Source organism: Falco naumanni, chromosome 10 (assembly GCF_017639655.2).
Source record: "Falco naumanni isolate bFalNau1 chromosome 10, bFalNau1.pat, whole genome shotgun sequence".
In the NCBI taxonomy this organism is placed as follows: domain Eukaryota; kingdom Metazoa; phylum Chordata; class Aves; order Falconiformes; family Falconidae; genus Falco; species Falco naumanni.
In genome coordinates this window covers 20552726-20576139 of record NC_054063.1, presented here as the reverse complement: position 1 = coordinate 20576139, position 23414 = coordinate 20552726, and the positions used below count along the sequence as shown (strand labels likewise).

Here is a 23414-nt window from a genome sequence, read left to right as displayed (position 1 = left end):
GGCGGGCGCACTGCGGCCGCGGCCCGGGTCCGGCCCTGGTGCTGGTCCCGCGGCTGGGCTGGTGCTGGGGTCGCGGCGGCCTTCGTCCTGCCGGGGACAGGGGCTCCGTCCCCCGAGCGGTGAGCAGCCGCCGGCAGCCCCGCGTCTCCGCCGTTCCCCCGTCCCTAACCGCTGCTGTCCGTCTGTCCCTGGGCCTCCCCGGTGTCCCCATCCCCTTTTCCACCTGGTACCGAGCAGGTCGCCGTCCCCACGGGGCTGCTCGACCCCTACCTGGAGGGTCCCCCTCCGCGTTCCAGGGGGGCTGGGGACGGCAGGGGACATGTCCTGTCTCCCTCCTGCTTCTCCAAGCTGAGGGCTGGCGATGGTGGTGGGGATGGGGAGAGCGACATTGGAGGCGTCGATGGGTCAGGGATTGTAGGTGTGGGGAAGGGGACATCAGCCCCAGCACTGCTTCCCTTGCCAGGTGGCGTGGGCACATCCCCCTGTTTCTTGCTTGCAATCAACGTCTTTGCTTTGAGTGGCCTCCTAAAAACACTCGAGGGATGTATTTTACCCGACCCCAAGCTCCAGTTCTCTGGCCTTCACGTGCCTCCCCAGAAAGGGCAGAAGTGCCAGGCAGGAGCAGCAGCAGCAGCCCCTCAGGAATGTCCTGGTAACACAGGAGGTTCCCAAGGAACGTGCCACCGGGACAGGGGGCGTCAGCTGGAAGTGCCCAGGCACACATGAGGCACGGCCAATGCCACAGACATGTACATCAACTTGCCGCACCGGGTGGCCTCTGCTGAGGACAAGCCTTGTGGAGAACGAGGCACCACGGTCACACTTTGTTTCCTTCTCACTTTTCCCCTTCCAGGTGACGCTGACTAAGCCCCAGGCACCTGCAGCTTCCACGAGACCTGCAATCCCCTGTCGTCAGTTAACTGCACGTAGTAATTCCAGTAAACAACCATGAGCATACGGATGCAGACAGCAATTACTTCCGGTATGTCATCTTGTCCCATTATTACCAAATTTTTTTTTTTTTTACATTTGCTGCAGTGATCCCAGCTGCGTGTTACAGTTCAGCTTGTGTGTTAGCTGTGGCATTAGCGTTCAAGAAAAGTCCAAGTTATTCTGTAGCTAATGAGTCACCCTGGTGATTTGGAGATGCACCTTTAGATGGTGCTGCAAAACCATGCTTAAAGTAACGGTTCACAGCTGAGTTCTAATTCTTGGCTTATTACAGTTTCAATAAAAACACTCCCAAGTATTTTGTACATTCACCTTGAGGTGGGGTGTGTGTGTGAGGAAGATCTGCTCTCTCTCATTTTTATGCCTCAGAAAAAACATTGTAATCGTACTACTACTATGGGCGAGCACTGAAACCAAAACAAATTACTCAAATAACTAGATGTTTAGAAAATGCTGAAGGGCCAGGCGGTACAATATCTTCAAGAGACTAAGTCCCAATGCTAACGCTGTTACATATTCGATCCTGCGCCCTGTCCTTCTGTTGCCTTCAACTACTGTGCTGCTGTTGTGATTAACCCCTGTTCTGAATTCTTCCTTCTCTCTGATTTTGCACTTCCTCAGCCCATTCACTATGGTGCAAGATTCTTTTGCAACATGCCTACAGGTGACACATCCTAACTCAGTTTTCCCAAGAACTTCCTAATGTTGCAGCTCTTAATTTTCAGAGGGTTGGGCACGTTATGTGGTGCTATAACTGATTTCTGTAACAAGACTCCCTACACATACAAATCCTCCCAATGGAATCAATTGCTCGGCAACACTCACACATCTTTCTCTGCGCATTGAAGCCTTTGCTCCAGCCACGTGCTGATGCCCAATAGTGGGAAACGCCACACCAACAGGACATGGGCACCTGCTGGGAAAGGCAGCAGCAGAAGCCCAGAGAAACGCCCGGAGCAGGAGGAGACTGCGCAGTGCCCACAGCGTCCTGCAAACGCTCCCTCCAATCGTGTGGCTGCGCTGGAGTGGGAATCAGAGGGGGGTACAACTCACCTGAGGTTCAAACCCCTTTAACTTAAATTTTTCAGTTTTAAACTTCTGAGGTTAATTAAATATATGTTTTTTTAAATCCTTTTTTTGAGTTCTAGAGGACTTCAAAGGTTCAGATACAAAGCATTAAAAATAGGAAAATATTTCCTCGGCAAAGAAGGGCCAAAGGCAAGTCAGACCTGGACTAATAGCAGGACTACTTAATACCTAGACCAGCACAGAAAGATACTGCAGACAGTTCCCCCAGCAGCTCAACTTCTGAAGTATCACTTGTTCAGAGAGAATACTGGAGTTACAAGTCACCTTCTGAAACGGCACAGGCAGATGCTGCAGAGCAATGAAGACCTGCTCCTTCCAAGCTAGGGCAGCTCTGCTCAAATATCCATACTTCAGTTCATTGAAGACACACTGTTTCTCGGCATAATGCTGAAATTGGGTTTTGAGGCTGCAGGTTCTCTACAGTTCAAGTAGAACAGCTGAGTGGTCTGATCTTGGCATTGCTAACATGTAAGCACATGGAAAAAAACATGAGCAAAAAATTCTAAAAACAGAACTTTATTTACAACAGTAAAAGCAAATAAACCCCACCACCACTGTGAAGACCAGGCCATTCAGTGGCCTTTCATCATAAGTCATCTGCTTCAGAAAATAAAAACAAAGTCCATCAATTCACCCATCATTCTTCCAAACAAAAAGAGTTCAGAGCTGCCACATCTTACCAGAGAAGCAGGAAGAACCAAAGACAGTCATTGCTGCCTCCTTTCTACTTGCCTTCCCTGCATTTTTTTTCCCACAAGGGGTGAGACAGGGGGAAGACGTCTAATCCAGTTATGAGAGTATTTTGTTAGCAGTTTGGTACAGCCAGAACAAAGGACAACACAGTCCATTTACAGATCTAGATCCGGCTTAGTCCAAGGACAAAGGAATTCCTAATGGGTACAAGGGGAAGGCCAAAGGAAACATCCAGTCGTTGATGAATATAAGCTTGCTGGAGAGGAGAAAGACTGTAAAATCAGAGGAAGAATACTTTAGTCCTGCAGAGGCAGTTGTTACAGGAAGGTAAGAGAAGCAAATAAGCAAAGACTTTCAAAAAGGAAAACCAGAACACATGAGCAGTTGGTACAGAAAACAGACAAGATGAAACACAGCAGCTCTGCTCAGCTGCTTTGGAAAGTGGAAGGTTTATACAACAGGCAGTGGGGTTTGTCTGAAGAGACGAGTGTTTGATTTTAAATTCTTTTTTCTTTCCCCTAACAGACACAGTATTTTTAAAGTTACAGATCTCTTACTTCAATCATAGGGAAGACTTAAATAATTCAGGTATGGAAGAATGGGGTCATGAGGCGAGCAAGCAGCCCAGCGAAAGGCAGGGTGGGTGAAGGGAAGACTGATTTCCCAGGTACTGCACTCCCAGAGCTGCGTGCACCACCTCAGGAGAGGAAACCTGGCATGCATTGCACCTTCATCGGGAATGACTGCTTCGCAAACAAAGCCGGCAGGGATGTGCCTCGCCACACATCTGACAGGAGTGTTGCAGGCAGGGATCCCCAAAGCACTACCAAAGGCAAAGCAAGCGCTTCTTACGTTACTTTCTACATGAATAAATAAACAAATCAACCCTCCGATCAAATCTTTCCTTGACCTCTTGCCGCTACCCCACCACCACTGTTTGGGACATTTCACTTGACCTCAACCTCTGCTTTTATTTGCACATCTTCCCAAAGTGCCCAAATACCAGGGTACCACAATAACTGAAATTAAGAGAACCTTTTGCTATCAGATTTTCTTCACACTGATTTAATAGTCTAAGGGAGTGCATTTGCAAGTGCGTGGGAAGGTACTGGAAGATACTATATGTGTGTAAATCAAGGTGGCTTATGGACTTCGGCCCTTTCTTGCAGGGTTCATCCCCAGCTTTACCCAGGCTGATAAAGATGACCAAGCTAGTCTTGCTCCTCTGCAACACTTCACTGCAACAATGAGAGAGTACCAGGGTCCAGATCTACTGCTAACTTCATTTCAAAGCAGTACAGATTTCATTTCAACCCAGGGACAATGAGGATATTAACAGGTCCCCAAGTCAAGGGGAAACTGAGACCAGGTATTAGCTGAGGGGCCACACTGGAATGTAAGTCACAGATTCATACTAACAAATGTGATAAATCGACATCCTAAACTCTACAGCTTCCAAAGCTCAGCTGGTTTATTAAACATTTAAGTATCAACAAGTCTCTGGATTTCTCAGCCACATCTGCTCACAAGCTTAGTGCTCAGTATCAGTAAGGAGGTAACACAAAAGTGGCCCTTAAAAATAGGCCGCAAGACATGGACAAGGCAAGAGATAAAGGCGTAAGCATTTAACACCATCAAAATTGTGTTAGACATGAAAATCCATTCAGAATCAAACATACTCATTTTATAAAGAGATGTCTGAGACCAGTCAGAACAATGACAAGAGGCTGGTGGAAAGAAAAATTATTTGGAAGGTCTGTCTGGAACATCTCAAAGACTCCACCACAGGGCAGACTAAGAAAGGCATTGAACAAGTCTGTCAATAGTCATGTTTTTCGATCTGTAAAACTTGCAGAACAAGCTCAAGTCCCTGCTTTTGACACAAGATAGTAGAGGATGAAGAAAACAACAATCAGTCCTGCTGAAACAGAACAGAGCAACTTGCGATTATCCCTCCCAGATCGCGTCATGGTGGAGAAACGCTTCACACTGCCGGTTAGCAGGCCAGTCACACTCATAAAATCTGAATCCTGAATGAGAAAGAATAAGACAGAGGCATTAAAAACAGATGAAGATATCCCTGAAGAATCTCCCACTTCCTGGCTAAAAAACATTTGCACGGAGAGCCACACAGTAGCTGCTGGCCTCTCTGTGCTCATCACATCTCTCCCAGAAGGTCCTGCCCCTCCTGTGCCCAGGCTGCAGGAGCAGCACCAACGAAAGAGACAGTGGAAGGTCTGTTCCAAACATAAAACAAACTGCCTCCCCTTTTTTTAAAACAGGGTCAAGCTACCTGCTGCTGAACTGTTCAACTGTACCCATGCAGCATATTCTGCCTGAAACAGCTTAACAGCAACTTTACAAGCGAGCACTTCATCTAAAGGAACTGTCCCTACACAAAGCCGTTAAATGTACAGCATCACAGGCTCACAAGCACATAAGAAGCTGCAATTTCTTGCCATTAGTTCTATTTTTTTCTTCGGCATGGAATGGCACGCATGTGCAACTTTGCCAGAGCATGGCAAACAATTCTCAAATCAATGCAGTTCAGGCATTTTCATTTTGACTTCTGGTCTTTTTTCCTTATCCACGAATTATCTGAAGCTTCTGCTCATGCTGCTCCTGAAATGCTTCAAAACCTTCTCTGTAACAGCAGCACAATTTCATGCTGATTGAGGGCTTCACCTTTAAGGTCTTTTGTCATTACACCTTTTATTCCAGGTCTCCATGCTTCTAATTTTTGGGCTGAGCAAGTATCCATTTCAGATGCTCCAACACTGTCAGCATACACCGTTACTAAGCTTCCAAGCTGAGCTTACACCTTTGACTCAACTGGTTTCAACACTACAATTATCTTTTCTCTTGCTTCCACATACCAGCTCTCCAACATCCGGCACAGGCAGAAAAGGCTCTCCAAGCACCAGAGTTATGCTGCCGATCTCCTTCTCAAATCTCTGGGTGGGCTTCCCCTTCCTCTTGCAATTCAGTTAACGAATTACCTTCCCCCTAAAAAGCCATAGCAGGTAACTCCTCTGCTACAGGGATGTGCTATTCTGCCCCTTCCCCCATGCACTGTGGTTTCCCATCAGCAACTAAGGCTTAAAAGGCAGATTACTCTGGAAAACAATTTTGGTTTTATTGGGTGTTGCGTGTCAGAAAGACGACAGAACAGGGCACCGAACAACCTGAATGGACCCAGAGCATCAGCTTTGCTCCTTCTTTCCAAAGACATCAGTGAACTACAAACTCCTGACAGGTAGCCTGTGTTTCAGGGGTTACAGGTACGTAACCCAGACAGATTTATACAGCAATACCAAAAATCACAGGAGCATCTGAGGAACAGGCCCATCAGGCAGCTCTTTAATCCCAGTAAGGAGGTAATCTTCACCTGGGAGACTTCTGAAATGTGCTGTCCTACATCAGTCTTCCCAGGTGCTAAATACCACCCGTGTTGCCCATTCAGAGAAAGTGATATTAGCAGCTGCCAAGGATCTGATGTTTATGTATCTAGAAGTCTACTGGAAACCGGTTTAGTTACACTCCCTGGTTTGCCAAACCGACCACTGGGATCTGACTTTGTCTGCTAACTTTGAACTGCTGTTAAACTTCCACAGTTCAGGTAACTGCTGAGAGGCAGCACAAAAAAGTCAGCCTTTTTACATTTCATGGGTTCCTTACCATGCCATCCAGGTAACGGTTTTGTTCATCAGCATCTTTGTCAATATCCAGAGCCAGCTACACAAGATAAGGGCAGAAATGGGTATTAATGAACTTCTAATGCAGAGAGAACCTCTAAAGCATCTAGTGCTGGTAAAATTTGAAACGCACATTAGAAAAGCAAGCCACCGCTTCCCCTCTCTACACAGACAGACAGAGGCTTGTTCAGTAGAGGAATAAATTCTCATTTTGGTTTCAGGTTGAACTTCTTCAGCTCTGCAACACTGAAATTAAAGCTCGACTGTCTGAATCTGTCATATATAGGACAGGAGCATTTAAATGCCGGGACACAACTCAAGTCTTCCCTTCTACAAGGTGAGTCACTGACCTCTATTAAACCCTAAATCAAAGTATTTGATGTTAGTAGGAGCAAACTAGCTTTAAGAACACCTCTTATTACAGATATGAGCATTTTTCAAAACTAATTTACCTGCCCTTTTATTGTGACTTTTTTCCCCGAGAGGTGCGCTTAGCAATACCCCTCTGTGCAGCTTTTATGTTTCTCCCTGTGCCTAAAACTCCTTACCTGAGAGCTGCGAAAGCCACACCATTCCCATCAGGTGATGTCGCTAAACCTCAAAAGGAAAGTGGAAATTCATAAAGCCATCTCTGGCGTTCCACAAATAAAAGTTAACCACCGTACCACCAACAACTTAAGAGTCATTAATACTTAGGAAGCCCTCTATGTTGACCAGGAGCTCGCATCCCCCGCAAAGCCCTGGAGAAGGATGCCCTGTCCTTCCTTCACCGCAGCGCCCGCCACGAGCTCAGCAACTCACCGACTTCAGCCTGGTGACCTTGTTGGCTAGGGTGTCTGCCATACGCTTGTTCTCTACATCCAGCATATCCTCCACGGCACCCGGACTCTGACCTTGGTGGGGGGGAAAAAAACGAGGAGCATGAGTTTTATCTGGCCTGATACAGCTACTGGTGCGGTTGCTCACCCGACGTGGCAGGCGAGGCAGAGCAGGCTCGTTGCCCAGCCGGTCTGGGGCTTGCCATGGAAGCCTTTACAGCTGCCCCCTCGCACCTGCAACCTCGGGGGATCAGTGCCACGAAACGCTCCCCAGTTCTTCGTGACAAAACCGCCCCAAACCTTCCCCGGACGGGCCGGACTGGAAGCCCCGCCAGGCCGCTGGGCGCAGCGCAGGGTTCGGCAGCACGGAGCGCCGCCGGGCGCTGGGCAGAGGGGCCGCCCGGGCCGGGCCGCCGCCTGCTGCAGCTCCCGAATGGCGGTGGCAGCGCCCCCCTGCCCCCCGGGGCCGCTCCCCCACAAACGGCGGCGGCAGCAGTGACCCCCCTGCTTGCCCCCACCTGGGCCCGGCCCCGCCGACCCCTCACCTCGGCCCCACTCCGCCATGGCGGCCACCAGCCCCGCCTCGCCGGGCGGAGCCGCGCCGGCCCCAGCCAAATGCCCGCCGCCCTGCCCCGCTGTGGGGTTCCTCCGGCGTCCGCGGGGCGGCTGTCGGGGCCTCCTCAGGCCTGGCCCGTCCCGGCCGCGGCTCTCCGGGCCGCGCCGCGGAGCGCCGCTGGGGGAGGGCCGGGGCCAGGAAATGAGGCAGGAAGCCGGGGCGGCGGAGAGGAAGGGAGCGGCGCCTCCCTCCGCGCCCCAGCTCGCTCGCCGCTCCTCTTCCCCGCCGGCGGCCGGGCCTAGCGGCCTCCTCTGGCCCGGCCCGGCCCGGCCCTGCCCTGTCCTCGCCGCGGGGCCGAGGCGCCCGCTGGGCCGGGAGGGCGGCGGGCCGGGGTCGGGCGCGGCCCCGGCCCGCTCCGGCGTCTCCGAAGGAGTGCAGGTACCGGCAGAGCCCTGCGCGGCCCTGGCGGCCGAAGGAGGGGGCCTGAGGGTGTCGGAAGGTGCAAAGAGATGGCAGGGGATGGAGGCCGCAGTGTGAGGGGGGCGGTGGTGGGTGTGGAAGGGCGGGGGGTGACCGGTGCTGCCACCTGCTCTGGCCTTTCCCCCCACGGACGGCGGGGGCCGCCCCCCAGCGCTGGGGATGCGCTGCCGCCCGGGGGCCAGCCGCCAGCTCCCCGGCGTCGCCCCTCCCGGAGGGCGACATGTGCCCCGGGTCCCGGAATCCTTCGTGGCTGCGCCGGGGCACCCCGGGACCCCCGAACAACCCCCGGGGCGGGGGGGGCCAGGCTTGGCCCCGGGACCCTCGAACATCCCCCGGGGCGCGGGGCACAGGCTCCCGTGACGGGCGAGACCGGTGCTTGGCCCTGTTGCAGAGCCGCGGTACGTGGCAGCGCAGAGCCTAGACGCGTGTGTGAGCCCATGTACCCACCCAAATTTGCTAGATTTTCCACCATTAGGAGTTACTTTCCAACACTGTGGGCTTGCATAGCTCTGTGAACTGTTAAACTTGTGCCTGTGTCTAAAATAATCTCATCATCCGTGCCTATGCGCATCTGCTCATTTACATTATTCTCATGAGGCACATTATCTTCTATAATGGTATAAAGGCTGGGGCCGTGGAGCCCAGCCATCCCCGTACGTGCAGTTTTACTGCGTGTGCAGTGTGTCTGACATAATCTGATGCACAGCCTGTCTCTGGTGCTGACTGCATGCAGTGACTGCAACAAAATCCTCGCAAACTCTTTCTTTTCACCACCTTAAAAGGTAGTTCTGCCTTAAAACAGGGGGATGCTTTCCTGTCTGCCTGGCTTTCCTCTCCATACCTTTTTACTCCACAGGAATGTTTCTGGATATTTTTTTTTTCTTCTTCTGTGCAGTAACAGAAATCAGGCCAGCCAGGGGAGGAGGAGGCAGAGAGCTATTTCAGGGAGCTGCTGTTATCTGCTCTATGTTAATCCCCTGGCTGGGTGGGGGGAAGGTTTTCCCCGAGTGCTTTACTGGGAGAGCATATATTAAACGTTGAAAAGCAAAGAGAGGAAGAAGATTAGAGGGAGAGAGAGGAAGCTGGCTGCTGGCTTTACTTGGGTTGTCCGTCTGCTCTGCTTTTATGGATGCAACAGCGTGAGCAATCTCACTTGGGTGTTTTTTTTTTGTGATTTATTTTTTTGCCCCTCTTTTTCTTTCCCCACCCCTTTCTCTCTCCCTCTTAGATATCTGTGTATCGAGGTCATTTTGCATCACCATCACTGTTGTCCAGGAGCTCTGGAAGCCCCCTCACTCCCTTTCCTCCTGGTTTCACCTCCTGCTGAAGCCGAGCTGTTAAGATAATGGAGCTCAGGACTGTAGTAGCCACCCTGGAAAGCGGGGAGCAAGACACAGTTCTCAAGGTGCTTCAGATCTACAACCAGGAGGTGAGTGAGCATCAGACCTCTCCCTGATGTCAGCTGCTGCTGTTTACAAGCCTGGAAGCAGGTTGGCCGTGTTCTGTGCCATCCGGCTGTCCCCAGTCTGTCTCCTCTGAGTGCATCTGTCTGCGCGTTACTGCCATAAAAATGTTACAGACTGCTTCGTCTTTTACTTACAGATGGTTCATTCCTTGATGTTTTGCTAGGAAGCAGCTAAGCAGCTTCTATCTTGGTTCCTTTGTATACTGGAAGTAAAGCACGTGGAAGGGATTTTCTTTAAAAAATATTATCCAGATCCCAAGTAAAACCTGGCAGGGAAATAAATGTCAATGTGAAGACCGAGTAGGAGGAGCTTTTTTGTTAAGGCAAGGTTTGGTAATAAAACTGAGGCCTGGGGAGGAGCTGCAGGTGAAATCGTGGTTGTGATTTGCAAGTAAAAGATCATCAGAGGTGGACAGGGATGGGCTGCTGGAATTTGGTACAGATGCTTGATCTGAAAGCTGATAATAAGAAGTAAATAACAAATATAGAATAAAAAACCCCAAAAGAATGGTTTGGAAGCAGAGATGGAAGTGTTTCTAGCTTTCAAGTGGCAAAGGATTATCTGTGGGGGTAAATCCCTTTTGAAATAGACTGGTTGTCAGGGAAATTTCCTTCAGAGGGTTTCCACCAGGGTGGGGCTGGCCCTGCAGATCTGTGACTCATTCTGCACCATTCTTGAGTAGGTGGGAAGCCAGAGGGGAGAACCTGTGAATATTTTTCACAAGTGTGCAAGAGCGAGAGTGTGCAGCTGTTTCCAGCACTCTGTTTTGAAACAGGGGAGACACTAGCTCAGGAGTAGGTCCCTATTAAAGATGGTCCACAGGATTAACATCACCTACAGCAGGTGTAATGCTGGAGGAATTCAGAGTGCAAACAGAATTTGATGTGTAACAAGCCTGAGGCATCAAACCACAATATCTTCTGTCTAATTCCTCTGGCTGGCTCCTTTGTCGGTGTATCGAGCGTAGGAAACTTGTAAGAATGTCAGTGGCTTTGCTAGCCTGTCTAGAATAAATGGAGCATTCAACGAGCATTATGAAACTGCAGATAAACTAAGCAACTTCCTGACTTTTTTTTTTTTTTTTTTACTGTAAAAAAATGACGGTACTTTTCTGGGGATATATTTTAATTCACTATTGCATACGCAGTCAGTTTTTGATTGCCAGGAGGAAACTACAGCTAAAGCAAAACCACAGGTATGGCTGAAAAATATACAGAAATGAGATTTCAGGAGCCCGCAAAGAGGATGTGGAGGAAAAGAACAAGAACAAGTGGTGTGGTTGTCTGCAGAGCGGATCGGTTCCAGGACTGAACCACCGGTTCCTCATAACGTGGTGCAGCAGCTTTTGCACTGGTCAGCTCACCATGCTAAAGCATGATAGTGCTGTGCCAGGGGCTGCCCTCCAGGAATACAGCTGTCCTGCTTCCACACCTGAGGTTTCTCAGCCAGATTGCTTTGCCCATCACAGCTTGTTCTAGGCTAGAAAGACCAAAGCCATCCCTGGGATCTTGGTAACTGTGACACAGTTAATCTGCAAACTTTTATTTTCTGTTTTTAAGCAGACAGGAAATCAGCAGCATGTAAAAAAAGGCAGTGAACGGCAGGGGAGACTACATTTGCAGAGTGAGTCGGGGAACACCTGCGATTGGTGGCCTTGCTGAGCAGAGGAATTACCGGCTATTACAGGATATTTGGGTTGTGATGAGCACCCACTTTACTGCTGCACTATTTTTAAAAGTCCATCTGTCAGATGGGCACAACTGTGGCCTGTGGCATTCAGCCTGCAATGCAGAGCCAGTGGAAGAGGGCAGTGGGTAATATTCATCACAGATGTTTTTCAAGGATGAAAGAGAAACGGGGGCCCACAGAATAGTGGAAACCTCAGAAAAGGAAAGCGTTTCAGACCTGGTGGCGTGGTCAATCTCTGCTATTCAAACCAGATTCATTACCTGTAGTTGCAATGCATGTAGATAGAGTTGCTGAGGTAGGGACAGCATTGGAAAGAAAAGTCAGGACTGAAGCAAAAACCTCAGTGGCAGGGGAGTTTTCCTTTTGTCTTGTTCTTTGGGAGTTTGTGCTGTTTGTTACAAACCCCACAAATATTGTAGACCTCTCTGAGCACTGTGGCACTCCTTGCCATGCTGATTCCTTGTCTCTGTGCCGGTTGGGACTGTCCTTGAGAAGGTGTGCTTGCTTTTGCAGTATGTTTTTAGACTTGCTGCTTTCCAGCTGAATGGCCCTTCCTTGGCTGGGCAAAACAGTTTTATGGATTTTTAACCTATTGTTTCGATTGTTTTTATTTTGCCCCCACAGAAATCTCAGTGCTTCACCTTTGATGATGAGGAGCGGGAAGACAGGAAGGTAGGCACACTCCTTGCTTTCTTCCTCTTGTCGGATGTGTAAATCTGCTGCTGTTGTGTACTCATGTCCAGCAGGGCTTAGTGGTGGCAGCCCCTACAGGAAAAGAAATGAATGTTTTTTCATTAACTTGGTTAGGGAATGGTGTGCTCAAAATGCCTGGCTCTGTTTTTTCCATCAGTAGTTGTTTTAGGATACAGGTCAGCACCCTTCCAGCATTAGCAAGCCCTTTGGGTTCAGTGATGGATATAGTCTCAGCCACGGGTATATAAAAGTGTAATCCTTTATCTGTGGCATGGATCTGCTAGGCAAAGATCATAGCAACATGCAAGCCTCTCGAGGGTAAGTGGTTTTGCTGTGAGCCAGTTGCAGGATTTTATCAAGGCTATATATTAACAGATACTTTAAGCTGGTGTAATCTGGCACTTGATGGAAAGAAATGCTCCTGCCTGTTTGTTTCTGTTCTTTCACTTCTTTCATGTGAGGGCAGACCTTTGCGTGGCTGCGCGTGGTTGGTGGGCTGATCTGCCTAAATGATAACTTTTTTTTTTCTCCTGGATTATTTTTAAGCTGAGTCAGTTTTGTGGTCCAGTTCATTGGTTGATTGTGCTAATGCCTATGTTAGCATGGCAAGTGCGAACCAGGCATCCAGGGTGGAGAATGGGACCTCTTTTGTCTGTACCATTGCCAGCTAAAGCTAGTGTGAAGTTTTTCCAGGTACAGCCTGACGTGTAGGACCAGATCTTGCAAGATCCAAGCTCTTTGCCTTGCACTGACTTGCTGTTCAGGCTGGGACAGTCACACGGGCTCTAAGTTCAGGGACAGCCTTGGGGTGCTCCACTTTTGGAGTGTATGTCATGAAATATGAATTCAGCATCACCGTCTAGTTCCTTGTGCTCATTTCTTCTATTGGTGTAGCCCTGGGCACATGCTCTGAGATCTTTTCAACCTGAGTCTGTCAGAGGCTTTGGCTATTTATGACTTCGTCTTTAACTCATGTGTCTCTGTCTTGTATGGAAGAAGAGGAATGACTGTGCTTCTGGCTTCTCAGGGTTATGATTGTGGGGCATACTTCATGAGCTAAAGCTTGTTCGGTTCTGCTAGCCTCACGTTAAGGACTAAAATTCCTTTTTTCTTCATTCTTTCCCTCAGTCCTTTTATTATTTTGAAGTATAACTGATTAGGCTGTGTTAAGCCTGTTACACTGAGTGATAGCAAAACTTGCAATCTTAGATTCCTTTGCTCTTGTAGTATGCATGGAAAGACATGTGCTCTGATACGGTGTTATGCTAAAGAGATCTAGTGAGATCTTACCTGACCAAGGTGTGAATGTGTGTGCAGTGAATTACCGGTGTAATGTGAGGTGTTGGTTCAAACCATGGCTGCACTTGGTTTAAACCCAGCTGGATGTGATTGCATGAAGCAACACCTTTGCTCTTGTACTCTTCTGTTCATTGCTGTCGAGTACCATGCTGTTATCCACAAGGGTTAGATTTTTAGCTCTTGTTGATTCGTGTTAGTGGAGCTCTGCTAGTCTGTACCTGCTTGAGGATCTGGGCTAGTAGGTCTCCAGACAGCACTGAGATTTAGGGAGACACTACTTACTTGAATCTCCTGAGGCCTCTTCACCTCCTTTCCCGCGGCATCATGTGTTCTTCTTGCCTCACTTGGGTTCTTTTACCTTCCCTTGGTGATTTTCTGATGCATCTCTCAACTTTTTCAGTCTGTTTCTGGAGCACCCAGAGCAGATGCCTCCCTAATCTTAAGGCTCTGGGTGGGAGTAGAGCACTACTGTTGAGTTGGTTGTTGCTCCTTAGTGAAGCCATAAGGGGTGTTTCTGCCCTGCCCTCTTTGCTTAATGCAGCTGCCAAGTAAACTGTGTTAGCCTGAATCATCCTAACTATGGGTGAAGCTAAAATAGGCAATAGTTGCCTGTTCATATTCTCCCCTCACATCTGATACCCTCTCCCAGCTGTTCTTTGTTTCTTGGTGGGTGTCCTTGCTCATACTGGGTCAGGATCCAGAGCCATTAGTGGGCTTATCTCTAGATGGCCCTTGCATTTTCCAGTTCAGAGCGTTACAGGGTGGTGGGGGAGCACCGTGAAGCATCAGTGTGCGAGGCATTACTTTTTTCCAACTGCACAGAAAATGGCCCAGCTGCTGATCAAGTTCTTGGAAAAAGAGCTGCAGCCTTCCTGCCAGGTCACGTGTTTGGAAAGCATCCGCATCCTGTCCCGGGACAAATACTGCCTTGACCCTTTCACCACCAAGGAAGGCCTGAAGACCCTCTCCAGGCATGCTGGCATTGATTACTCAGAGGAGCTCATCCGGGAGGTCCCAGACTTGGATGTAATTCTGGAATCCCTCAAATGTCTCTGCAACATTGTCTTCAGCAGCCCTAGGGCACAGGAGCTGACAGCTGAAGCCCGGCTGGTGGTGGGTCTGGCCAAGCGCATCAAACTGTACAATGAGAGGAGCCTTCCTCACGAGGTCAAGTTCTTTGACCTGCGTCTCCTGTTCCTGCTGACGGCGCTGAGAGTGGACATCCGGCAGCAGCTAGCCCAAGAGCTCAGGGGCATTAGCCTGATGACAGATACCCTGGAGCTGACCCTTGGTGTAAAGTGGATGGACCCTTATGAAGTTGCCACTGAGGAGGGACTTCTCCCACCTTTGCCTCGGCAAGAGACAGAGCGAGCCATGGAGATCCTGAAAGTGCTCTTCAATATCACCTTTGATTCCAGCAAGAGGGAGGTGGACGAGGTAAGCTCCTTGGGTGACCCATCCCACTGTATTCACATGTCTCCGGGATGTGGCTTGACTGCTGGTTTTCTCCTCTGTTGCATTTCCTCATATTACATACCGGCCCTCGTGCAGCCCCCAGGTACTTGTATGGGTAGCAAGAAACTCGCGTGTATATGGACCTTTCTTCCTAGAGCACCGCCTCTATCCAATGCATTATTAACCCTTAAGACTTTTAGAGCATTACAGTTTAAAAGTTGGGTATTTTTCCTTCCTAATGGCATGATTTGTTGTGCAAGTGGGAGGGCAATGCTCCCAGGTAACTTGCTTCTGAGTGTGTCCTGGTACTCTTTTCACCTTCTGGACAAGGTGAGAGGAAAGTATGATGGAGAACATCTCTGGGTAATCCATGGGCCTGTTTTGGGGCCATTTCCAGCCCTTGACCCGGTGTTGTAGAGTGAGAGGGAAGGTATTGGGCAGGAGGAAGACTCTGTGTTGACCTCAAAATGAGAATTGGGAAGCTACTTCCAGTTAAACACCCTGCTGTTGGTTATCATGCTGCTGGAGGGAGGGATGGGGTTGTGGGCTGCAGGAGCAGCAGGCTGTGGGACGTGGAGGATCCCTTTTCCTCATCAAGGTTTTAATTTTCTGTTTTGGGTCCAGGAAGATGCTGCTTTGTACCGGCACTTGGGTGCCCTCCTGCGCCACTGCCTCATGATCTCTGCTGATGGAGAGGACCGGACTGAGGAGTTCCACAGGTCTGTGTTAGATAACTAGGTCATGATCTTCACTAGAAACAGGGTCCCCAAGGCAGATCCTGCCTGACCCTGGCATTAACATCTGCTTGTTTGGTGCTTGCTAAGGTGACTGCTGACAAGCAGGCATCTTTGATTTGGCCTGTGTGTTCCTCATGCTGCTAGAACCCAGAAGTAGCCCAGCCCTTCCTGCAGTCAGTTTCTGTGTGCTAATGCCACAGCCTCCCGGCCTACAGGAGGAAGGGTTTTCTCCAAGCCTGCTGACCCCAAGGGCTGTATTCAGTATCCTGCGTCAGGCCTCCTCAACAGTGCCACCCACTTCAGTGGGCAATCTGCCAGAGCAGATGTTCGATACTTTAATTAAGGAGTGCATGGAGTGCCCTTAATTAACTGTCAGTCTCTTGAGCCATGCTGAGAAACTGCCTTTGTCACATTGCTGAGCCTTATTGGTCCAGGGGTGTCAGCTGTGAGGAGGTGACACCATCCTGTTCTCAAGAAAACTATAGTCAGAGGAATCCTAAACAATGCATTGCATTGACCGTCAAGCTGAGAAGGAGTCATACAGCAGGAGACCCTAGAGAAAGATCTTTGACCACCCAGATTAGTCCTACTTGGCATCTCTGTCAAGATCCATGGTTTCTCAGTTGTCACTGAAGTCTCTTTGGACTCCCAGAAAATAGTTCAACTACCCAAAAAGCAGTTCAGTTTATTCCCTTTTAGTGGTGTGAGGAGCTTGGGATGCAGTCCAAAGACAGCTTGGATCTTGAGGTACTGACGCTCCTGGAAGTTAGTAACGAACCTTCATTTCTGGATAGCTGAAGAACTTCTGTGAGCAAAGATCCATGACTGCGTGTTCACTTCTCTTTTATATCTTTAGTCATACAGTTAACCTTTTGGGCAACTTGCCCCTGAAATGTCTGGATGTCCTTCTGACCCCGAAAGTCCGGCCAGGCTCGCTTGAGTACATGGGTGTCAACATGGATGCAGTCAGCATCCTACTGGATTTCCTGGAGCGACGCCTTGACAGGGTGAGTTGTGAAGCTGCTGTGTGAGTTCATCACTGCTGTTTTCACAAGTTCACTGCAGGGCACCTTTCCTTCAGTCTACATTCATCCTTGAAAAGCCCAGTGCCGACACCACATGAGCACCAGCAAGGCATGGGTATTTTGGAGATAGCCCTTTACAGAAGAGGCAGTTTTTAGTGGAGGCAAAACTCTTATGGTAGGACTAAAACAACGTCTGTCAACTGGGAAGGTGACTGGGTGATTGCTTTATGGACTGCAGGTAGTGAGATGGGTTGAACAGTAGATGATTAGCTGGGTGATTAAAATATCAGTGCTCTGTTTCGCTCAACTCAGCAGTGATATGGTGGGCCGCTTCTGGAAGCCTGAATTTGCGTTATTTTGAAGCTGACTGTGGCTTTCAGTCTCCGGAGTTATTCCAAAGGGCCTCCAAATTTTACAGCTGCACTTCTCTACTCTGGATGCCGTATACAAGTATTTCTAGCACTGCTGTGCTACAGAGCAGGGTTTGGAAGTTCGTGCCAGTTTGAGGAATGATGAAGCACCGATTCCTATAGTAGAGGCTGGAAAGCTTCCATGTCCATCTGTTTCCCTGATGGTCTGTACTCGTGTTCTCCATCATTAGCCAGATGAGTTGAGCTCAGTGTGACTAACGTGTTTTTCACTTTGTGGACACTTCTGCAGGGACACAAGCTGAAGGAAAGTTTGACCCCTGTGCTGAACCTGCTGACTGAGAGTGCCCGAGTCCACCGCCAGACGAGGAAGTTCCTGAAGGCAAAGGTATGCTATCTGTCGGCCTAATTGAATGATGCTGCACTGAGCAGAGAGAATAGCAAACGGCCTGATTATTGCTATCCTCCAAACAGACCTCCTCTGTCTTTCTGCTAGGTTCTGATATGTATGGGTGATTGAGGCCAGTGGTACCCACACTGTTTTTTTCCACACTGTTTTTTTCCACATGTCCCACACTCTGTGGTTTTATTAATTTTAGCTGATTTGTAAAATGCACATACATTTTCCCCTGTCTGACCTGCTGCTGCCATTCCAGCTCTGCTGATCACCCCTCATTGTGGCCTTGTAGGTGCTGCCTCCACTCCGGGATGTGAGGAATCGGCCAGAGGTGGGGAACTCACTGCGGAACAAGCTGGTACGTTTGATGACCCACATCGACACAGACGTGAAGCACTGTGCAGCAGAGTTCCTCTTTGTCCTCTGCAAGGAGAGTGGTGAGTTGCAGGGGCTTGCTGTGGGCTTTGGTGACAGGAAATCTTGGAGCTTGGCCCCTGGGCAAGCCAGAGAGTGTGGGATTGGTGACCCTCTGCAGCCAGCAGGATCTTCTGTCTTCCCTTGGGCTAGATACACTGAGTAGGGAAAAGGGGAGAGTATCCAAGTGCTCTGTGGGAACGAGTTTCTTGTGCCAGCGGTGAGTGAAAAGCTCTGCTGGAGGACGCCCCAACACCCTGTCGACAACCTGGCCTGCATTCAGGCCTCTGCCCTGTGGGTGCTGTCCCTGCCGTTCTTGGTGCATAGCGTGGGAGCCTTGCTTCCCTGTCGGAGTTCAAGGAAGCACTGGCATTTCTGTGTCCGTGGCCTTGCGCTGATCTTGCTGTTGGAGCACAGGGGAGCAGACGGGGCTGGAGAGGCAGAAGGGGAAGCACAGGGTGGTTTCTCTCTCTCTCTCTCCTGGCAGTGTCACGGTTTGTGAAGTACACTGGCTACGGGAATGCAGCTGGGCTCCTGGCAGCACGAGGCCTCATGGCTGGTGGTCGGGAAGAGGGAGAGTACTCGGAAGATGAAGACACAGACACTGAGGAGTACAAAGAGGCAAAGCCCAAGTAAAGAAGTCTGCTTCTCCTCTATAGCACCCCTTTTCCTACACCTTCTTCCCACTCCTGCTCTGTCCCTTTCTTCATCTCTCTCCCTGCCATCTGCTTTGTCCCGCTTTTTCACATGAGCATTTCCTTCCACATTATTTACCAGTTTCACCCTTACCTTTGATGTCCTGTTCCACCCTCTCTGCCTGTTCCTTGGGTGAAATGGCTCTGTGGCTGAGCTCCTCATAGTGGTACTGGTGCATATATTTGGTCTCTGCAGCTGGGTACAGGCTCTAGAGCAAAGTGGGTTCCTTCAGCCAGAGCCCATTCTGCACCAGACCTGTTCATGGTGTGCACGTGGCAGTATCTCTCTCTAATCCGTATCTGATACCCACCCGTTCTTGGCATCTGCACACTCCACTACGGTGACAGGTTTTTACTGTGTGCTGGAGCAAGGGCGGCTCCTTCTTGCAGCGGGATTGGAAGTGCCAATTACTCCTCCATCTCCAGAGCCCTGTGCTGCTGGAGCGAGGTGTTTTTTTGGGGGTTGGTTTTTTTCATTTGCCTGTGAATTAATGGTGGTAACTCAAGGATGAGGGATGTGGTGGGAGAGCTCCAGGACTGTGCTCAGCTCTAGGTCCTATACATTCCAGCATCCTGTTCAATGTGGTTTACAGGTTGGGGGTTGTTTTTTGGGTTTTTTTTTCTGTGTGAGCTTTTTGCCTTCTGACTCAAGGAGAGGGGAAAAGTGTCATTTGCCCTTGTGCATGTGGTCTAAAACTGCACTGTGGAATTGGCAGGATGGTGATGTTGGTTACGCAAGAGAAATAGGAGGGATTTGCAAGCGGGGACAACTGTGCACAGGACATACAGAAAGAGACTGGAAGCACGAGCGGCAATGACAGTCAGCCTTGCCGTTGTGTTCCTCTGCTCTGTACAGGCAAAGAAGGATTTTAAACAGCCCTTTTGTTCCTCCTGTGCTTTACCCCTCTCTTTTGCCCTGGCCTCGCTATTCTTGCAGCATTAACCCTGTCACGGGACGTGTCGAGGAGAAACTACCCAACCCCATGGAAGGAATGACTGAAGAGCAGAAGGAATACGAAGCCATGAAGTTAGTCAACATGTTTGACAAATTGTCCAGGTACTAGAAAGTTGTGTACGTTCATGTCTGCATCAGCACCTGTGTCTGTGATTTACATTTATCACAATGTATTCCCAAGGCGACCCTTAACTGAAGGGATGTAGGAGAGAGCATGGAGGAGATACATGAGGAAATATTTCCTTAATCTGGGCCCCGTTATGTGCAAGGGAAGGCACTGCAAGCCCTGCACACCTCTTTGGTGTAATGGCGCGCTGTGAAATTCCTCTACGTGCCTGCACTGTGTTTTTGAGCACCTGTTGCCTCACCAGGTTTGGCTGGGTGCTCAGTAAGAACAGCAGCCACTGTCCTGGCAAGGCTGCTCAGCAGGAAGCAGTGTTTTGGGACAGATGGCAGTCAGGGCCACCAATCCGTTTCCCTGCAGGAGTGTTTTCTCTGGTTGTTCTTCATCCGTCATTAAAAGGTGCCACAGAGCAACCCAGAATCTGCCAACTGAATTCAGACCACCCCCACGGATGGGAGGGGGAGGGGGCAGTGCATTTAATGTATGCATTTCCATCGTGTGCTAGAGGGAGAGGAACACTGATGTCAGTGCTAGTTTTCCTCTGGCAATCCTTGCACCACACAACCTGTACCTGGACAGGACCCTAAAACTGAGCCTATTCCAGGGAACCTGAGGATAACAATGCTTGCAAATTGTGCTTCCAGCCATTTCCTCACCATGCTGGAGGTTTTGTGGTGATAACTGTCCCCCACTTCTAAAAAGGGATTCTTAGTGGTTGCTTGGTGTGGTTGTGGGCTGCTTCTGGGCAGTTTCCGCAAGCCCCATGTTTCTGCTGTAGTGCTCATCTGTTCCCGTGTTGTCTGCTGCAGATTTGTGTTACTTTCCCCTCTCTCCTCCCTGGTTTCAGAGAGCAAGTCATCCAGCCCATGGGCATCACGCCGAGCGGCAACCTGGCCCCCATGGAGAATGCCATCCGCGATATGGCTGATGAGAGGTCATCGTCCGACTCTGACCTGGGGCTGGACTGATCCAGACCTCTTGCCCCAGCTGTGGAGAGCTGGGGAGCCTCTGTCCGCTCTCCCTCAGAACTGATGCCGCACTCAGTGGCTAGTACTGGGCCAGGACTCTCCCTGTGGGATCTGGATCCAGCCTGGAACCCTCACAGTCCACAGTAAGGAACACCTCCTGCCTCCTTCCCAGGTCCGTAACCACCTCTCCTTCCAGAGGGTCTTCGTGACCTGGCTCTACTTTGGTCTCTCCTGTCAGCAGCCTTGAGGATTTCGTACTCCAAATCACTTCCAGGACTTTCCAGTAGGATTTTTTTTTTTTTTTTTTTTTAAATACGTGATGTTTGGGAAGAAGAGTTGGGGGAGGATCTTTCTGTCACACCATCATGGTTCAGCAATCTGCAGAGCATCTTGTGTACGTGCCGACGCTTATGTGGCCACTTGTCAGCATGCGCGTCACCGTGTGTGGCTGTGTGAGGCTGGCCCTGTGTGTGGGGAGCTGCTCCCCAGGAACGCGGTGGGCAGGTGGGAGCAGTTATTCACGGCAGCCCTTGGGGATTGGTGTCCGCGGGGCATAGTGCATCCATTTCATCAGCAGGCAGCTGGGCATGTGTGCACGATGTGTGGCTGTGAGCGTGACGGTGTTTGTGCAGAACAGGAATGTGTGGACTTAGGAGTGTATGTGAGTGTGGACTTAGGAGTGTATGTGAGTGTGGCCAGGAGCAGCAATGTGTGTGCTGTGGGGAGGCGAGCGAAGCTTTTCTGTGAAGCTTCCAGCGTTCCTATCAGCTGCAGGAGAGAAACACACAGGTGACTGCCAGGAATGCTCTGATATTTGGTCTCTGGCGCTGTGCAATGTTCCTGTAACCACAAAGTTTAGTTTTGGCGTTAATCTTTTCCCATCTCATGCTTTCCAAATGAAAGGCCAAAATCTGTCTTGTCTGCTGCCTCTTTGTCTGCCTTGGCTTTCCCACAGGTCTGCTGCTGTTTGCACCCAGGGGCTGGTGTTGGTCCTGTCCTTTGCTGTGGCTTAGATTTGTCTTTTATTTGTTTTGAGTTTTTTTCTTTTTAAAGAAAATTGTTTTAAAGAAAATCTTCCAGTTTGTCTCATGTACCAGAGTTCCAAAACTTACTATCACAAGTAGGAATGCAAAAGTGATGCTAGAATAAAGAAAACCTGACAAACGACTGCATGGCAGTGATTCATCGAATGTGATAGCTCTGAGAAAGGAAGGAAATATCTTTGGCTTTTTCTTATTAGCAGATGGTTCTACTCTGATCACCCTGAACTTTACGGTGTTTTTTGGGAAGTAAAATTGTGGCGTTGAACTGGGGCTAAGCCAGAACCTTTCCCTGCACTAAGTATAACAGAATAGAGCATCCCAAAGTTAGAGTAAGCATTGAAGCCTGAGGATTGGAAAACTATTTTAGCTCGACCCCTCAGGCCTCACAACACACGGTTGTTTATAGGACTGTTCCTCATCTCCTCTATAAATGCTCTGTAATGGTTGAAAATTGTGCACATCAGCTCTATTTTCTGTCTGTGCAGTGGGGATTTGCTGCTCAGCCTTTGCAGGACGTGGGCCACCCTCAATGATCTGGCTTTGCTGAGGTTTCTGAGTCCCCACAGGGCAGCACGTGCAGCAGAGCTGGGGCTCTGGTGGGAAGGCAGACTGGCTGACCAGGCTCCCCAGTGGGGCACAATACAGGGCACCCAGGAAAGCTGGGTCTGGGGAGGCTGCCGGTGTGCAGCCGAGGTGAGCAGAGGGTTTGCAAGTATTTCTGCCTGTGTATTTTTAGGAGTCGGTGCTTGTTTTCTGAAGACTGCCTCTATGACATGAAAAGCTGAAGGTATACTTAATTTAGTTTTATTCATAAGTGATTAAAAATTTTTTCAGTAGTTATGATTAAGTCCCAGGCTCTCCCAGGGGTATGCAAAATTTATGTAAAACTGACCCACTAAAATTTGTGGATAGGCTTCTGTCATGAGAATAGTGTCAGTGTATTGCAGCTGGAGTTTTTAGGCCAACTGCATCTCTCCCCTTCTTTTTTTATTTTTTTTATTTAATAACTAGCAAAACCCCTCACTGCAGACCTTCCATGTGAAGATGCAGACCTCTGTCTCTCCATCTCTTAAAGCTTTCCATGCAAAAGGAAAAGTAAGGGTGTGTATCTTTAATGCAGCGCTTCTGGTATCGTATTCTGTTTCTCTGTTGTGCTTAAACTCCTGACTTGCAACTGACAGGCCCTGCTTTGAAAAGCCCTGGTGCAAGGGCTGAACTTGGCACAGGGGGCTTTGGGAGTGAGGGTTTGTGAACAGGGTATGTTTTAAAAACAAGATGCTGCCACAGTTTTCATTGCAAAGCAATGTGCCATGAGGCTCTGCAAAGTGAGAGAACAACCATTCTTCTTGCGGCTGTGCGTTCAAATGCAGCTGCTGGGCTGGTCTGGCTGCAAGGAGGAACATGCAGTTGTATTTAAATTGTGCATTTGGATAAACAAGTCTGCTCATCTGAATGCGAGCTTGTTCAAACCTACCTTCAAGGCATTTAGACTTGCTTAAACCTTTCTTTTTCTTGTTCAACCTTTCTTTCAGTTGGCAACCGGTCATGAGTGGTGTTCCTGAGGGCTCAGTGCTGGGGCCAGTCCCGTTTAATGTCTGTATCAATGATCTGGATGAGGGGATCGAGTGCACCCTCAGTAAGTTTGCAGACAACACCAAGTTGGGAAGTTGATCTGCTTGTGGCTAGGAAGGCTCTGCAGAGGGATCTGGACAGGTTGGACCGATGGGCCGAGGCCAGTTGTACGAGGTTCAAGACGGCTCAGTGCGGGGTCCTGCACGTGGGTCACACCAGCCCCAGGCAGCAC

The 23414-nt window shown here is 49.5% G+C and overlaps 2 protein-coding genes across 4 annotated transcripts; one reads left to right on the top strand and one right to left on the bottom strand.

Moving 5' to 3' along the window:
* Positions 1–2: 2 nt before the first annotated feature.
* Positions 3–21734, top strand: RIC8A (RIC8 guanine nucleotide exchange factor A). 3 transcript variants are annotated; one of them, XM_040608452.1, is made up of 13 exons: positions 3–119; positions 854–982; positions 6650–6765; positions 9511–9711; positions 12062–12109; positions 14252–14866; positions 15509–15603; positions 16478–16628; positions 17307–17402; positions 17704–17848; positions 18313–18457; positions 19458–19577; positions 20447–21734. In XM_040608452.1, exons 4-13 carry the CDS (start codon positions 9628–9630, stop codon positions 20565–20567), a joined length of 1620 nt encoding a protein of 539 aa, XP_040464386.1. In that variant the 5' UTR covers positions 3–119; positions 854–982; positions 6650–6765; positions 9511–9627; the 3' UTR covers positions 20568–21734. The 3 variants fall into 3 exon arrangements, with proteins under 3 accessions (XP_040464386.1, XP_040464387.1, XP_040464388.1); XM_040608453.1 differs by lacking the exons at positions 3–119; positions 854–982; positions 6650–6765 and adding an exon at positions 8111–8240; XM_040608454.1 differs by lacking the exons at positions 3–119; positions 854–982; positions 6650–6765 and adding an exon at positions 8680–9421.
* On the bottom strand, positions 2541–7934 carry BET1L (Bet1 golgi vesicular membrane trafficking protein like). The gene is made up of 4 exons (XM_040608455.1): positions 7792–7934; positions 7230–7321; positions 6412–6468; positions 2541–4763 (listed from the first exon to the last, which is right to left on the bottom strand). The coding sequence occupies exons 1-4, from the start codon at positions 7808–7810 to the stop codon at positions 4596–4598; spliced, it is 336 nt and encodes a 111-aa protein (XP_040464389.1). The 5' UTR covers positions 7811–7934; the 3' UTR covers positions 2541–4595.
* Positions 21735–23414: the final 1680 nt, after the last annotated feature.

What these genes read in the sequence shown, in the direction of transcription:
- RIC8A (XM_040608452.1), top strand. Translation starts at nt 9,628, where the DNA reads ATGGAGCTCAGGACTGTAGTAGCCACCCTGGAAAGCGGGGAGCAAGAC. An exon ending in AGGAGCGGGAAGACAGGAAG is followed by an intron (nt 12,110 to 14,251) that starts GTAGGCACACTC and finishes CCAACTGCACAG; the next exon opens with AAAATGGCCCAGCTGCTGAT. An exon ending in ATGTTTGACAAATTGTCCAG is followed by an intron (nt 19,578 to 20,446) that starts GTACTAGAAAGT and finishes CCCTGGTTTCAG; the next exon opens with AGAGCAAGTCATCCAGCCCA.
- BET1L (XM_040608455.1), bottom strand. An exon ending in AGGTCACCAGGCTGAAGTCG is followed by an intron (nt 6,469 to 7,229) that starts GTGAGTTGCTGA and finishes TATCTTGTGTAG; the next exon opens with CTGGCTCTGGATATTGACAA. An exon ending in ACCGTTACCTGGATGGCATG is followed by an intron (nt 4,764 to 6,411) that starts GTAAGGAACCCA and finishes TTTCTCATTCAG; the next exon opens with GATTCAGATTTTATGAGTGT.